At 50.6% G+C, this 16,686-nt stretch overlaps 1 protein-coding gene across 2 annotated transcripts in view; it reads right to left on the bottom strand.

Annotated features, from left to right (window-relative positions):
* cdk15 (cyclin-dependent kinase 15) overlaps nucleotides 1–16,265 on the bottom strand; it is a 17,228-nt gene extending 963 nt beyond the window's left edge. Inside the window, exons 1-13 of one of the 2 annotated variants that reach the window (XM_062447227.1) lie at nucleotides 15,837–16,265; nucleotides 12,249–12,280; nucleotides 9,615–9,782; nucleotides 9,343–9,437; nucleotides 8,675–8,754; nucleotides 8,503–8,597; nucleotides 8,069–8,131; nucleotides 7,614–7,737; nucleotides 7,094–7,214; nucleotides 6,155–6,248; nucleotides 5,888–5,951; nucleotides 2,772–2,820; nucleotides 609–751 (exon numbers count right to left, since the gene is read on the bottom strand). In XM_062447227.1, the coding sequence (XP_062303211.1) occupies nucleotides 609–751; nucleotides 2,772–2,820; nucleotides 5,888–5,951; nucleotides 6,155–6,248; nucleotides 7,094–7,214; nucleotides 7,614–7,737; nucleotides 8,069–8,131; nucleotides 8,503–8,597; nucleotides 8,675–8,754; nucleotides 9,343–9,437; nucleotides 9,615–9,782; nucleotides 12,249–12,280; nucleotides 15,837–15,882 (1,174 nt within the window). In that variant the 5' untranslated portion in view covers nucleotides 15,883–16,265. Of the gene's footprint in view, nucleotides 1–608; nucleotides 752–2,771; nucleotides 2,821–5,887; nucleotides 5,952–6,154; nucleotides 6,249–7,093; nucleotides 7,215–7,613; nucleotides 7,738–8,068; nucleotides 8,132–8,502; nucleotides 8,598–8,674; nucleotides 8,755–9,342; nucleotides 9,438–9,614; nucleotides 9,783–10,363; nucleotides 10,543–12,248; nucleotides 12,281–15,836 lie in introns of those variants that run through there. The other variant, XM_062447228.1, reaches the window with a different exon arrangement.
* Between the last annotated feature and the right edge of the window lie 421 nt (nucleotides 16,266–16,686).

A 16,686-nucleotide genomic window follows, 5' to 3' on the forward strand; every position in this document is an offset into this window, starting at 1 on the left:
ATATGGAAGTCCAGAAACCCTTTGTTCTTCAAGAGCACTGCTTCTCCACATCCCTGACAACCTGCCAGACTGTCAGAGCAGGACCCAGGTGTGTACTTCAAACACCAGGACAACCTAGTTCACTTCTCCGTTCATCAGGGTGTGTGTGTTTAGTCATGGGAAAGCTGGTTAGCTGGTCTGATGTTCTCAAAGCAACCATCTGGTCTCAGTGGGGTGTCTTTGTGTTTAGTCATGTGTTCGATGTTGAAGTGATGAACTGCAGCATCTTGTGGTTTATGGTATCCAATCCCAGTCTTTCTGTCTCAGAGAGATTCAATCACATTACACTGACACACACATTCACACACACACACACACACACACACACACACACACACACACACACACACACACACACACACACACACACACACACACACAGAGACAGGGGTGATTGTGTGTGAATGTGTGTGCGTGTCAGATTCGTTTTGGTGTCAGACACACTTTGCACACTCTCTACCTTTATGACTCCTCATCCATGTGTTTATCCTCTATACAGTACATGTAATTATCCTCTATACAGTACATGTGTGTGCCTCCACAGTGTCGACTGGGAACTGGGTGCTTACTGTCCCTGAGTTGCATGATGGGAGGCGGCAGGGTGTTGAAGTAAGGGTGCTGCAATGCATCCTGGGCCACCGTGCGGTCTCGTGGTAGGAGCATGAGCATGCGCTGGGCCAGGTCCTCCGTCTTGTACGGCAGCTGAGACAGCCTGGGACACACACCGAGACCTCAACAGAGAGATACACACACTCTGACACACACACACACAAGCACACACTCTGACACACACACACACAAGCACACACTCTGACACACACAACACACAAGCACACACTCTGACACAGAGACACACACACCCACACACATGGACAGAGAGACACACACACACACACTCTGACACAGACACACACAAGCACACACTCTGACACAGAGACACACACACCCACACACATGGACAGAGAGACACACACACACACACTCTGACACAGACACACACAAGCACACACTCTGACACAGAGACACACACACCCACACACATGGACAGAGAGACACACACACACACTCTGACACAGACACACACAAGCACACACTCTGACACAGAGACACACACACCCACACACATGGACAGAGAGACACACACACACACACACACACTCTGACACACACAAGCACACACTCTGACACAGAGACACACACACCCACACACATGGACAGAGAGAGACACACACAAGTCCACTAACACGTCCACACAGAGATATACACACACCCTTGAAGGCACCTGGATATCCGTGTAGTCAACATGGTCTCTCTCTCTCGCTCTCTCTCTCCTCTCTCTCTCTCTCTCTCTCTCTGTGTCTCTCTCTCTGTGTCTCTCTCTCTGTGTCTCTCTCTCTCTGTGTCTCTCTCTCTCTCTCTGTCTCTCTCTCTCTCTCTCTCTCTCTCTCTCTCTCTCTCTCAACTCCCTGCTCTTCGTCTCTGTGTCTGGTTCCAGTAACTCTCTCTTCCTCTGTTAAAGTCTGTGTTCCTCTGTGTGTGTGTGTTGTTCCTCTGTGTGTGTGTGTGTGTGTTGTGGCCATGTATTTGGGGAGGAGAGCCTTTGGTCCCCACAGGAGGTCCATTTCATTAAATCCATGACTGAAACAAGAGAAGAGAAGGGGGTGGGGTGGATTGTGTGTGTGTGTCAGATGGTCTGTCTGTAGCTCTGTCTTCTCTGGATGTCAGGATGGTTCCAGGCTCTCAGGAGGGAGGCTGTCTGGATAAGACAATGGTTCTGTGGTGCAGGCTGAACATTAGGACAGATTTTGGTGTTGGGACAGCGAGTCAGAAAGTGCTCCAGATATCATGCACCCACCCACCCACCACCACCACCCACGCAACCAAGCCATCTCCTCTTCCCCTCTCTACTCTCTCTACTCCTCCTCTCTCTCCTTTTCTCTCCCTCTCTCCTCTCCATCTCTCTCTCTCCCTCTCTCCTCTCCTCTCTCTCTCTGTCTATCTCTCCCTCTCTCTCTCTCTCTCTCTCTCTCTCTCTCTTCTCTCTCTCTCTCTCTCTCTCTCTCTCTCTCTCTCTCTCTCTCTCTCTCTCTCTCTCTCTCTCTCTCTCTCTCTCTCCCCTCTCCTCTCCTTCTCCTCTCTCTCCCTCTCCCTCTCCTCTCTCCCCCTTTCCTCTCCCTCTCCTCTCTCTCCCTCTCCCTCTCCTCTCCCTCTCTCCCTCTCCTCTCCCTCCTACCTAGTACAGGAGCCGGGCTGTGTTGGGTCAGATGTTGCTGACTTGTTTGGGGGGAGGGCGGGCAACCGCTCTCCTCAGACAAAGACTCTACTGTTACCTTGGGCCGTCCAAGGCTCTGGCACACTCCCACCCCATCCCCCTCTCCCTACTCCCTCTCCCCCCCCCCTCCTCCTCCTCCCCCATCCCCCCTCCTCCCTCTCCCCCCCACTCCTCCCTCATCCCCAGGCCAGGGCAGAGGAATGGGCAAACATCGAAAGGATTCACTCCTTATAGTACACACACACACATACATGCAGATCTAAAATGGAGATGTAAACAGCACAGGTAAAACTGGAGAGTGTAAGAGAGAGAATGACTGTGATCATTAAGATTCACACACACAGCAGGGTCCTATACAATATTTAACAGGTACGTACATCTATACTTCACGTTTATGTAGAAAAACACAAAACACTCAAAAACAAACAGGACATTCTATGTCCTCCATGTGATGCCCTACCTTTTCCAGACATTTCTGAACTGCTGTGGCTCACACGGAAGAAACCATTCTGTTCAGAGAGGGGGACAAACACAATTAGCCGAAAGATAACAGAAAAAAAACAAAATGTTTTTTTTCTGTATCACGTTTACATTTACATTTAGTCATTTAGCAGACGCTCTTATCCAGAGCGACTTACAGTAAGTACAGGGACATTCCCCCCGAGGCAAGTAGGGTGAAGTGCCTTGCCCAAGGACACAACGTCAGTTTGCATGACCGGGAATCGAACTGGCAACCTTCGGATTACTAGCCCGATTCCCTCACCGCTCAGCCACCTGACTCCCAAACGTTACACGTTTGTGTAGCTGACTTGAGAAAATACCCACAACTCAAGTGTATGTTTGTGTTTTGTGTTTTTTTTAGCAGATGTGTCTATCCAAAGGGACGTGCAGGGGCGGGGGGGGGGTGTTGATTCTGTGATCTCTTGCTTCCATATGCTGTCCAACTGAGCTAAAGCCATCATGAAAGATGTCAACTTCATGGTTAAAAAGAGGATGCGTCGGGAAGAACTGCTGAAACACAGTTACTATACGTCTGCTTCCCAAACTGTACGGATGAAGAGATATATGAGCCAAACACTGAGATAACTCTGGAATGTAGCTGCCACACACAGGAACACACACACAGGCACACACACACAGGCACACACACACACACACACAGGAAAAAGTGTGTCTGAAGTTCCAGTAAGACAGCCTGAACTGTGATGAGAGATCCTGAGGAGTTGCTGTGGTGTCATCAGCACTGTTTCAACCCAGTGAGACTCATGCTCTGTTTGCTGTGAACTCAGTCTGTGGTTTCTGCACTCTGTTCTGGAGATCTTAACGAGAGCCTTGTGGCTGGTTGATCCAGTACTCTGGACAGTACGCATGATGAGTTAGAAGAGCAGGCAGAAGATTGGAGGGTTCGAAATAAACAGCATCTATTTTTTATGTTTTTTTCTCCCTCATGGACAATTTTGCATCTCACAGTCCCCCCCCCCCCCCACACACACACACACACACACACACATACAAGCATACATCCCACGCACACACACTGGTTACACTACAACCAAGTAGCGTGCACAAGGACATGGCTTTTACACACACTGAACAGGTTTCCTGCTTAGGTCAGTCAGTTTTCCCAGCCCATCTCTCCCCCTGCACCTCTCTCTACGTGCTGGCCACCCTGTCTGCCCTGCTGCAGGCTGCCAGGGGCCAGCCTCTATCGGCCTTTCAGGACACACATCTGGAGGGGCCACTTTGCCAGAGCAGGGAGCCGCCAGGAGAACCACCCAGGAGGGCAGACACCCTGGACCAGAGGAGAGGGCAGCGAGGAGAACCAGCAGACACCCTGGACCAGAGGAGAGGGCAGCCAGGAGAAACAGCAGACACCCTGGACCAGAGGAGAGGGCAGCCAGGAGAACCACCCAGGAGGGCAGACACTGGACCAGCTGCCCACAGAAGCCTCTCCCTCATGGGTGTCCAGGCAGGAACACCACACACACACAGCACAGTTTTCCCCCTAGGTCAGCTTCAGCTTCCTGAGCAGTAAGTCTGCCAGAGAGGTGCTACGTCCACCACCCTTCCTTCCTTGCCCACCCACACACACACACTCCCACACACCCACTCTCAAAGATACGCAGTCCCACTATTAGACACACACACAGAGAGAGAGAGAGAGAGAGAGAGAGAGAGAGAGAGAGAGAGAGAGAGAGAGAGAGGAGCTGCCCCAGAGTCTCACTGCTCTGTTTGTTTTCCACATGTTTTATGTAAAATGTGTCTCTCCTTCAGCCAAACCCCAGACATGTCTTCTCAACCCCCTCCCCAGACCCCTCCTCCACCCTGCCCTCCTCCTCCCTCCCTCCCCTCCTCCTCCTCCTCCCCTCCACAGCGTGGGTCTGAGTAGAGAGGCTGACTGTGTAGTCTGGATATATTCAGATATGCATTCATTAAGCATTTAAGAATCCACAGTTTATTTATTCATGTTGGTGGTGGAGAACTTGAACGGTCTGGTTTGGGACCCTTATCCGTTCTCCTGAAGAGGAGTGGGATTATGGCATGGGCCGTGGGCTCGGCCTGGGTCGACCCCCTGTGTTGGGCAGACTCATTACTGGATGAGAGGGGAAGACTAAGGAACGTTCTTGTGGAGGCCTAATTAGGAGGGTTGGGAGAGTTTGAAAGACTAAGATGTACTTTATATGTGCTGATGATCACTCACACGCGCGCAGATACACACACACACATGCTGTAAGCACAAGTGAGTCAGACACTTAAAGTTCTTTCTGAAAACCACATTCAGTCTGGTGATTTGAAGGTCATTTTTTTCCACATTCCATCATCCTCCTTGTGACCACAGACAGTTTGCATGCACGCTAGCAAAGGCTCTTCTGGGTTGTACATGAGATGTGTACATCCATATTCTGAGTCCTTTAATCTCTGCCTGTTAGCATTACAGGCTAACTTCTCAATCTCAACAGTGTCCATGGTAAAGAATCATCCACGACTCATCCCAAATCGTATAAACACATGCAGAATCAACTTTTGTTCCTGAAGATTTGACAGGACATTCCAGTTCCTTCTTTTCCCATCATGTTATTTTACACACACCTAAAGACATCCGTAATAACTTATACTTTTTAGAGCGGTCGGATGTATGAAATTACACCCTGGCTTGAGCTCAGGGTTGCACATTCCTTTCTTATCAGGTCATCTTTACATAAGAAGAACCAAACGAGAAAAACAAATACGTGAAAAGTAAAAAAGATGAATGTAAGATTAAGATGTTAGACTTCATCCAGGCTGACCTCTGACTGAGAAACGACACGGCTCTCCAACATATTCAGTGAGAGCTTCCATTCTCAGAGTTACAATTGAGACAGCCTCAAACACGGACAGCAGGTCAACTGCCTAACAGGACACGCCGCATCTGCTTCTGCTACAGCCTACTGGCGCCCCCTAGTGGCTAAGGACAGAACAGCCAGTAGGGTGGCTCTAGGTTAACCAGCGCTGTCCTCCCCTGACCCATGTGTTCGTGGCTGTGCTTCCTGTGCAGACAGGACGCCGTGTTTGGGTTTGGAAGGGGACGAGACTGACCTGGTTTGAAGTTGGGCAGCTCGCTGACCCCAGGCCAGCAGACCTCGTTGGGCAACCCCAGAACCTGGTCAGCACAGCAGGAAGGAGGGTGGAGAGGTGGACGGGAAGAGGGGAGGAGAGGAAGGGACAGGGGGAAGGTTGAAGGGGAGAGAAGGAGAGGGGAGGAGTGGAGTGGAGTTAAGGGGTGGAAGGAGAGGAGAGACAGAACAAAATCCTTAGTCTGACACTGTAGGACAGAGAAGATCCTGAGAAAGGACTTCTACTCACGGTCCAAATCTTCTGTAGCTGTTCGAAGACATCTGCCACCCCTGGGAAAGCTGGGCTTCCCTGAAGCATCTCGATAAAGACACACCCAGCTCCCCTACAGCACAACAATGTGCACAATGAAGTGAACAGAGACTCTTGGGAAAACTTGATAGAAGACAAAGCCCTACACATACAATAACACAGCATGTTAGAGAGAATTAAAGACGTTAATCTAAGTCAACAAGAGTTTAGATTATGAGTAAATAGCTTACGGCAAAGACCAACAAGTTTAATTGCTGTACTTAAAATATAAATCCCTGTTTTTGAATTTCTCAGCCCGCAGGAGGCCCTAAAACGCATATGGTCCTAATCTGTCATATTTAGAGAAGTTGAAGTGAGACGTGGCCAGATATCGTTAAAGCAGGAGAGCATTTATTCTCTACATGTGTTTCCTGAACACATCCAACTTTAGAGAAAAGTAACATTTCTCCTGAGGAACATTCATCTGCCGTAGTGAGATGGCAGAGAGCCACAAGAAGACCAGGGCTAAGAGGCTAAGGGAGATGAGATGAGAGAGGAAACGAGAGGAAACGAGAGGAGAGAGGGCTGGGCAGACGGCCATAACAAGACCAGGGCCAGGAGGACAACCTCTACTCGACACTCCCTTTGGGGTGAGATGAGGTGAGCTAAGAGCTACACATCCACCCAGGAAGGAACAACAACATTCCTGCTGCTACTTTGTGGGTGACTGAGGTCATCGTAGGTCTCATGTCTCTCCCTGAACTCACTACCCCCAAATCATTCTCACTACCCCCATTCATCCAGTATACCCTGCTGTACGGACTACACAGGAAACCACACAGGAGAATGTTTAGACCAGTTCTGGGTCTGTGCTGGAGAGGGTTGGAGGTTCCCTACTGGAGAAGGTTCTAGGTTCTGTGCTGGAGAACTAGGCCTCACCAAATGTCCAGAGCAGTGGAGTAGTCCGTAGAACCGAGGAGAACATCAGGGGGCCGGTACCACAGAGTCACCACCTCTGATGAGTAGGTCTGGCAGGGGATGGACTTGGACCGGGCCAGGCCTGGACACAGGAACAACCAGCGTTGGAGGTGGAACCTTACAGCCTGTCCCTGAACATGTGACAGCCTGTTGTCTACTCAGCCAATGAGCCGAGAGTGTGAGATTGGAGGTGTGTCGTAGGAGCTACATAGACTTCCCCAGAATAGAGCATGGACTAACCAGTGTGTGAGTTTGTGTGTGTGAATGTGTGTGTGTGTGTGTGTGTGTGTGTGTGGATGTGAGTTCATATGTGTGGGCACGTGTGTGTAACAGAGTGTGTGTAACAGCACAAGTGTGTAACATTGCATGTGTAATAGGATGAGTGTGTAAAAGTGCGTGTAACAGCATGAGTGCGTAACAGCGCGTGTGTGGAACAGAGTGTATGCGTGCAACAGCATGTGTGTTGCACCGGGATGCCTACCAAAGTCAGCCAGTTTGAGTTCCCCCAGGTAACTGATGAGCAGGTTCTGGGGCTTCAGGTCTCTGTGGAGGATCCTGCGGCTATGGATGTAGGAGAGACCCCTCAGCAACTGGAACATGAAGATCTGGGAGAGCAGGATCAGGGGTCGGGAGGTTAGGGGTCAACCACCAACCACACACTTCCATTCAATCTATTCGGTTTGGTTTCCTTCTTTGATCCTGAAGGAAGTTCAAGCGTTCAGGTGACACTTTGTGCACAGCGAGAGAAGAGGTTTTAGAGGTGAATGTGTGGATATGGTGGAGTGGTATTCATCACTGTCCATTATTGAAGAACAGTTATGGTTGTGAGTGTGTCCTCTACTGTTTGTTTTTTTTAACATACCCTCGACTGTTGACAACAGTTGTGGTTGTGAACATACTTAGTGACGGTGAGAAGAGTTGTGGTGGTGAACGTACCCTGACATTGTAGGAGTGAAGTCCTCCAGGATGTTGTGTCATGTACTGGGCCAGGTCTGTTTGCTGTGGAGAGCGACAGGAAGTGCCTCCATACAAAAGTAAGGATGGCAAACAAATACAGTCAGATGGAAAACGAAAGATCGTAAACAAGTCGTGGAGTCAGGTGGCTGAGCGGTGAGGGAATCGGGCTAGTAATCCGAAGATTGCCAGTTCGATTCCCGGTCATGCCAACTGACGTTGTGTCCTTGGGCAAGGCACTTCACCCTACTTGCCTCGGGGGAATGTCCCTGTACTTACTGTAAGTCGCTCTGGATAAGAGCGTCTGCTAAATGACTAAATGTAAATGTAAGTACGGTGAAACGGCAGCCAGTGAATCCGTTCCTCAGCTGTGTGTATGATGACTCTGTGAGATGTTAAGCTCTGGCGACACCCACCACGTATTCAAACACGAAGGTGAGGGACTCTCGGGTGTGGATGATGTCGTGGAGGAGGACGATGTTGGCGTGTTTCAGCCCTTTCAGCAGGGAAGCTGGGACAAACACACACACACACCTTACATCAATCATGTGTCGAATCGTGTGTGTTTGTGCATGCGTGTGTTCTAACCTTCTCTGATGGCTGTGAAGGGCACGCCCTCCTCCGTCTTCATGCGGATCACCTTTAACGCCACCAGGTGTCCATTTATCCTGAAGGCAGACGAGAGACTGGACATCACTAGACACACCCGCTAAGCCTGCTCCTGCTGCAGCCACAGAGGGAATCATCTGACGTAAACCTCACTCTCCATGAATCCTTTTACATCCAAATGTTCCCCCGCCAGCAGAACATTGTTAACCTGGCTGTGTTGCGGGCCCAGTCCGGCAACTTCAGCCTCATGGAACCTGACTTTACGACTTGGTAACCCAGCGTTCTGTCTTCCAGGCGGCGGTGTTGTAGTACCTTATGAACCTCGCCATCTGGGAACCCTTTATGAGCCCTTGTACCTCACAACACAGCAGTAAACCTAACCAACAAAAACTCCTTCACTTGGACGAAAAAATGTCTGTTTAATCTTATCCCCACAACACAGTTCCTTGCCTTACTATTCCAATCCCCTTATTGATCCCGAAATAATTCCAAGTGTTCTAGAAGAGGAGGCTTTAGAGGTGGATGAGGAGGAGGGTCGTGGTTTCATGATCTGATGAATGTCCGAGTGAAGTCATGGTTGATCTGTCTGGGTCATGTGGAGGTGCAGGCTGTGCTGCTTACCAACTGGCTGTTGCAGTGTTGCTTACCGGCTGATCCCCTTGTAGACTGTGGCGTAGGTCCCCTCTCCCAGTTTCTCCAGGTTCAGGTATGAGTTGGCGGTGCCAAACTGCAGGCCTGTCTTCTGAGAACGTGGAGGACACACAAGCAGGCAAACACACACAAAAGCACATACACACATCACACATGCACGAACGGACAACACGCACACACACAGGACGATAGAGTTGATATCAACATGGCTGCTGTCCCAGAGTCAGGGTGTGTTTTCCTAGGAAGGGAGGGGGGACGGAGCACTCACCCATTGGAACTCCTGCTCAAAGCTCTTCCCCCCCAGGGGTTCGCTGTTGCTCCGCCCCAGGGGGTCGCTGTTGCTCCGCCCCCTCTGGACGCGCAGCCGGCGCACCTGCAGCGTGTGGAACCAATGGGGGTGCGGCCTCGAGGAGGACGACTCTGACTGGTCACTCAGCTGGGACGGAGGGGGAGGGGGGAGAGAGATGAGGGGAGGGAGAGGGAGGAGAGAGGGAGACAGACAGAGAGGGAGGGAGAGGGAGGAGAAAGGGGAAGGGAGTGAGAGAAAGAGAGGGATAGAAAGAGAGGTAGTCGATAGAGATAGAAGGGAGAGAAAGGTGGAGAGTCAGACAGACAGAGAGAGGGGGAGGAAGAGAGGGTTAGAGAGAGGGGCATGGACCAACAGGACACCTTCGGAAGAACATAAACAACCAGGCACTAACACATCCACTAGCTCCAGACATGGAACTACACTTCCCATGATTACTTTCTACAAGGACATCAGCATTTGCACCCTATGTTTCTTTCTCCTGCTAGAGAGGTGTAGAAGTTTAGATTTCCTGTCAGGTCAATATGACTGTTTCTAACTGACACAGCGGACAAAGAGATGATTTCAATCAGCTAATGACAGAAGCCAAAGAAAGGCCAAAGTTATAATAACACACACGCACACACACACTCATGAACACACGTGTACACACACACACACACACACACACCCTCTGAAACACACACATACAAACACACTCAAACAGCTACCTCAGCAGACGGTAAAGATGAAGCGCTCCTGCTCCTGGCAGAAGGAAACTCCTGCATCTCCATCACCTCTTCCTCCTCCTCTTCCTCCCCCTCTTCCTCCTCCTTCTCCTGCCCCCCCTCTTCATCCTCCTCCTCATCTAAGCCACAGCGGCAGCAGCAGCATGTACGCACACACTCCGAACCCAGAGCCCTGACCCACCATCCCAAATCCTCCATCTTCCTCCTCTCCCTCCCTCTCATTACCCCTCGTTCTCACCAACACTCCTCCCTCTTTTCCCGGCTGAAGGGTGGGAAGGCCCGCAGCTCATATGACTAGCATGAGCCTGTCTTCATAAACAGTGTCCCATGACTATCCCCCCCATCAGAGGGCCTCGGCCGGCCAGCTCAGCGCCTCCCCCTGAACAAGAGTGTCTATTCAAGTCAGTAGTCTCTGCTGAGGTGGAGGCAAGTGTGTGCGCGTGGTTATGTGTGTGTACATGTGTGTACATGTGTGTACGTGTGTGTGTGTGTGTCTGCATGAACTGAGACAGAACAGAACATGCAATAGGGGTGTCTAAACTATATTAGCAATGTAAGAAAGATTTGATTTCCTAGGTTGGCAGGATATGAACTAGCAGGCTAATTGAAGACATACACGCTCGCACAGTCACTCCATGTTCCACACAGACAGCTCTGAGCCTTCATACCACTCGGTGTGTGGGTAGTGTGTGGAGAGGACCAGTGAGTGACAACACGGCAACACAGTGCTGCCAAAACCCTCCTCCAGCCCTTAATCATCCTCACCCCTCCACCTCTCTCCTCCTCACCCTTCCACCTCTCTCCTCCTCCTCCTCCTCACCCCTCCACCTCACTCCTCCTCCTCCTCCTCACCCCTCCACCTCACTCCTCCTCCTCCTCCTCCTCACCCTTCCACCTTTCTCCTCCTCCTCACCCCTCCACCTCTCTCCTCCTCCTCACCCCTCCTCTCTCCTCCTCCATCTCTGCCAAGCATACAAACCACACATTCTGTTTACCGATGATTCGTTCCTTCCCTCGTAAATGTGTGACGACTCCTTTCAGTGACTCAGGCGGAGTGGCAGCTAATAGCTCCTCAAAAAGAGTCATTATGGGCTTGAGCTATTGAGAGCAAGCCTCCCGATGAAGAGAGACGGAGATGCTATTTCAGTCCCTCTCTTTCAGAGCAGCACTCATGGTGCTCCTCCGGCTGCTGGGAGGAGACAGGCTTAATGGCCCTTGAAGTAAAATGCCTCTCCAACTTTGTGACAGGGGTAGCTGCTCTGAGAGAAGCTCTAGCAGTGTGTGTGTGTGTGTGTGTGTGTGTGTGTGCGTGTGTGTGTGTGTGTGTGTGTGTGTGTGTGTGTGGAGGAGTCTATGTATTCAAATATAGGCTCTCTTCTCATCTCTCTGTCTGGATGTCTAGCTCTCTCTCTGTCTCTCCACCCCCCCTCTCTCTCTACCTCGCTCGCTCTTTCTGCTTGTTCACACCCAGCTCTCTCCAGTAGGAGGCAGTGCTACCCTCCCCAGCACGCCCTGTCTCCAGGGGGGAGGACGAGAGAGCGAGACAGAGAGGAGAAGGAGAGAAAGGCAGACTAATTGTCTCAGTATTATCCATGGGGGCCCCCCGCAAAGTTCAGATCAATTAGTGAAAGCTTTACTGAACCAGGCAGGCCAATTAGAAACATCATGAGAGTCGATGAGGAGCGTCATCATAATCTCAGTTGAAAATGGGTCCAGGGATGGGAGGGAGGGGCCCAGGAGTGTGGTGCCAACAGGTACGTGTGTGTGTGTTTCTGGGGGGGTTCTGATAAAGCTACAGGCTGGAAGACTGACAAGCAATGTTTCTACAGAGACAGGGAACATCAGTGGAACATCTGGTCTCTCTTACCTCCTCATATCCCAGTTGTCTCTGTTTCAGACCTGTGGAAACACAAAGCACAGAGACATGAAGACAGCGTCATCTGAACAGAGAACTGCGTGAGACATCTCTCAGTCAACAACACAGCAGCAATGTATAAAGTAAAAAAAAGGTTTACTTTGAGACATCGAGTGAAAAATCGAATCAACTGACATTTGCGTAGCCCGTTTCACAAGCACTGTTACAGAGAGCTTTCAAGTGTCCCAGATCAGCACCCATAACCAACCTAAACCCTCAGAGAAGATGAACAACCCCCCCTACACACACACACACACACACGCGCAAAGTTAAAGAAACCTCTAGAGGACCACTTGAGTGAGGGAGCCCATTCAAGAACTTGTTGTAGATGATTCGATCAGACAGAACGTTTCTACCAGTACACAGGAGATGTGATGCTGAGAGACTTTCTGAGTCCTGTTCCCGGGGCAGCGGGACTCTGAGACTGGGCAGAGTTGAGTCTGTGGATGGGAGAGTTTAACCCTGAACATGAAGGATGGAGCAAGAGACAGCAGAGGAAGACAGGGACAGGAAGAAGGAATGAAGAAGAACGCTGAGATGACGCTGAGGGAGAGGGAGAGAGGGAGGGAGGGGGAGTGAAAGAGGGAGAGTGAAGGAGAAGGGAGGGGGGGAGAGAGAGGAAAGGAGAGGGAGAGAGAGAGGAAAGGAGAGAGAGACGATGAGAGAGATACAGTGGGAAAGAGAGACTTCTGGCTGATACGTTGACCCTGAACACATTCTGGGTCAATGGAAGATTAGATTAGAGTCTTCTATCTCCTTTAATGCACTTTACCATCAAAGTATTTTTCTGCACTTCCTGTGATTCCAGAGTTTTTTTTTTGCTGAGGGGGTGGGACTTCCTGGTGCTGTGAGACCTGACAAATCCACACATCCATGCACCTCAACCCCTCACACACACACACACTGCTGCAGTCAGTGTGATTTATGGGAGGGCGATGGAGGCACGGAGCGATAGTAAGTCATTCTGTATTACGCTGGGAGCAGGCCTTGTACTCTACATCCCTCCTCCGTTCTCTCCCTCCACCCCTCCACCCCTCCATCCTTCCACCCCTACATCCACCACAGACACACTGCCCTTATTAGTATTCAGCCAACAGAGCGGAACAAGCAGTGGGGAGCAGACAGGAAGACAGGCGTCAAGCAGCCTGTTAGAGAGAGAGAGAGAGAGAGAGAGAGAGAGACAGAGAGAGAGAGAGAGAGAGACAGAGAGAGAGGAGAGAGAGAGTGAGTGACAGGGAGAGAGGGGGAGAGAGAAAGGAGAAAGAGAGGGGGGAGAGACAGAAGGAGAGAAAAAGGGAGTGCGAGAAAGAGGGACAGGAAAGAGAGAGGGAGAGAGAGGGGGCAGAGACAGAGAAAGGGAGAGATAAATAGAGAGATAGAGAAGGAGAGATCGGGGGAGAGAGGGGAAGGGAGGGAGGGGGGAGAGAGAGAGAGAGACAGACGGACGAGGAGCAGGTGAACTCAGACGAGTGTTCCAGAGTGTTCCAGCCTCCCATGTGACTCTGCCCCACCTCTCACATCACAGGTACATATCCACTTTTAGTCCAAAGCTATGAACAGGAGGGGATTTGAACCTGCAACCTCTTGATCTGCCTCTCTATACCCACCCACATGAATGGCAGGTATAATAGGGATGATGGTTCTGTGTATGTGTTGTTGATATGAATAACAGGCAGACATGCTGGGTCTGTGATATGAATGTGTTAAGGCTCACATGATAGGCCATAATGTAGGAGGAGTAGCGAAAAAACGTGTTTCCTTAATCTTTATTGTACAGAAAAATCCAATATGGCGGTGTGGCAGAGACCCACTGTTCAAACATTATTTACATTTAGTCATTTAGCAGACGCTCTTATCCAGAGCGACTTACAGTGAGTACAGGGACATTCCCCCGAGGCAAGTAGGGTGAAGTGCCTTGCCCAAGGACACAACGTCAGTTGGCATGACCGGGAATCGAACTGGCAACCTTCAGATTACTAGCCCGACTCCCTCACCGCTCAGCCACCTGACTCCGCATTTAACAAAAAATGTGTGTGTTTGTGTGAACAAAACATGTAGGCTGACAATGCAAACAGTTTTTTCTTCAACTTTCATAAATTGATCAATTATTTTCTTAAATCAATGCTGTTATGTTTAAGTAAACTAAACTCTGGACCTTCCGATTGGACAATGTTATCTGAACTGATAGTGAGCCAGAGAGAGAGAGAGAGAGAGAGAGAGAGAGGGGAGGGAGAGAGAGAGAGAGAGAGAGAGAGAGAGAGAGAGAGAGAGAGAGAGAGAGAGAGAGAGAGAGAGAGAGAGAGAGAGAGAGAGAGAGAGAGAGAGAGAGGAGAGAGAGAGATAGGGAAAGAGGAAGAGATAAAGAGGGAGAGATCCGGGAGGGAGAAAGGTAGAGAGAGGAAGAGAGATAAAGAGAGAGAGACACAGGAAGAGGGTAACAGGGGTGCAGAAACAGAAATAGAGATGATGAGAGAGGTAATGTGTAAGTAACTTAGAAACAATAATAACAACAGTAAGTTGGGCTCTCATTCTCAGAGCGCAGTGCAGAGGGCACTTGGTTGCATTTGAGCTGGCATTGGCCCAGGCAGTTGGTTTTATGCTTAGAAAGTGGTTTCAGCTCCAAGTAGACAGCACTGGTCTGTTGTGTTGTTGTTTTCTCTGCAGTTGTGTGAGAGATGCATAATTCAACTCCAGCACTGCCCCCCCCCTACCCCAACCTGACAACCTACCTCTACCCCAGGGAGAGAAGCTGTGGGGCAGCCTCCCCCTCTCTCTCCCCCTCCTCTTCCTCTCCTTACCTCCTCCCTCATCCTTTCCTTGCATTTCCCCTCCTCCTCTCCTCCCCTTCCCTCCTCCTCCTCTCCTCTCCTCCCCCTCCCCTTCCCCTCCCTCCTCCTCCTCTCCTCCCCTTCCCCTCCCTCCTCCTCTTCTCCTCCCCTTCCCCTCCCTCCTCCTCCTTTCCTCCCCTCCCCCTACTCTTCTTCTCCTTAACTTCCCCCTCCTCCTCCTCCTCTCACCCCCTTGCCTCAGTCCTCCTCCGATAAGTGCCCAGCACATGTCCTCTGCTCAGCACTTTGCTGTTTTCCACCCCAAACCCGTCCCCGGCGTCGGTACATTCTGACACCAGCCAGGCTGTGCCAGGGTGCCAGCTCAGAGAGTCTCAGAGGGCACCGCCTCACGTCAACACCTGCCGCTATACCCGTGTCTTCGCGCCGACAGGGCACGTGTCTCTATGGTGATGTTTGTCCTGTGAGGCAGCTCTGAATGTCACTGCTTGTTATTGCATCACGCTTTCCAGGTAAACACAGCAGGATGGAGGAGGTGTGTGTGTGTGTGCTGTGGTGTGTGTGTGGTGTGTGTGTGTGGGGGGGGGGGGGGGGGTAGAGGAGTAGGACTGTAGGTGGAAACTAGGTGACCAAGTCTAACAGCTGGAGCGTGTATGCTGCGCTGCTGTGGTAAGGATGCTACGATGTTAGGGAAGGATACAAGGATATAAGGAAAGGGTGTCAGATTTATGGGGTGTCGGTTCAGAATGCTCACCCAGGCGATGGAACGCCTCCGTGGCCGCTTGTCGCAGGTTCTGCATTCCCCGGAGCGTCCTGGACTGTGGAACGTCTGTAGGCTACGGATCCTTTAAATGAACCTCAGGTGGAACCGGGCATCCTTAAAACGGCGCTGGGCGCAGCGTCAGCAGCAGCATGGTGGAGATCCTTCCGACTGTTCAACAACAACAATCTCAGAAAGGCAGAGTAGCCTATGGTGCGGGCAGGTTTTGTTTCCCTCCTCCTTTATTGTCCTTTAGCCTGAAGGTGTTTGCTTTATTTCCCTCTCTCGCTCTGTTTGCTCGGTCCTTCGTGATATGGCACTGCGCTCTCTCTCCCTACTGCTGCCACAGCATGGGAAAGTCACTAGCCAATCAGCTTGGAGGTGGGGGAGAGCCGGGTCTGTTGGTGTGTTTTGAAAGGTCGGAGCGTTCTGTTCTGGGAAATAATGTGCTTGCATGTGGACGCTCCGGGGGGCAGGAGAGAGCCGTGTTTACCTTTGGGTTGACTTTAAACTGGCAAAAGTGACCCTGTAGGCTACTGCCAATAGCTAGACTGACAAAGGAATCAGCAAAAACTTAAAACCATCGGTCATTTGGTCTGGATTATTTATCTCAGAAAATAACAGTGAGTAATAACTGAGTGACAAAAGATAAAATGCCTGATGATCTTTAACATTTAAAATGCTGTTAAAAGCGGTCGCAAACAACATCCAACCTGAAATTGCTACATTTACATTTAGCAGACGCTCTTATCCAGAGCGACTTACAGTAAGTACAGGGACATTCCCCCGAGGCAAGTAGGGTGAAGTGCCTTGCCCAAGGACACAACATCATGTTTCCCGGCCG

This window comes from Osmerus eperlanus, chromosome 21 (genome assembly GCF_963692335.1).
Source record: "Osmerus eperlanus chromosome 21, fOsmEpe2.1, whole genome shotgun sequence".
Taxonomy (NCBI): Eukaryota; Metazoa; Chordata; class Actinopteri; order Osmeriformes; family Osmeridae; genus Osmerus; species Osmerus eperlanus.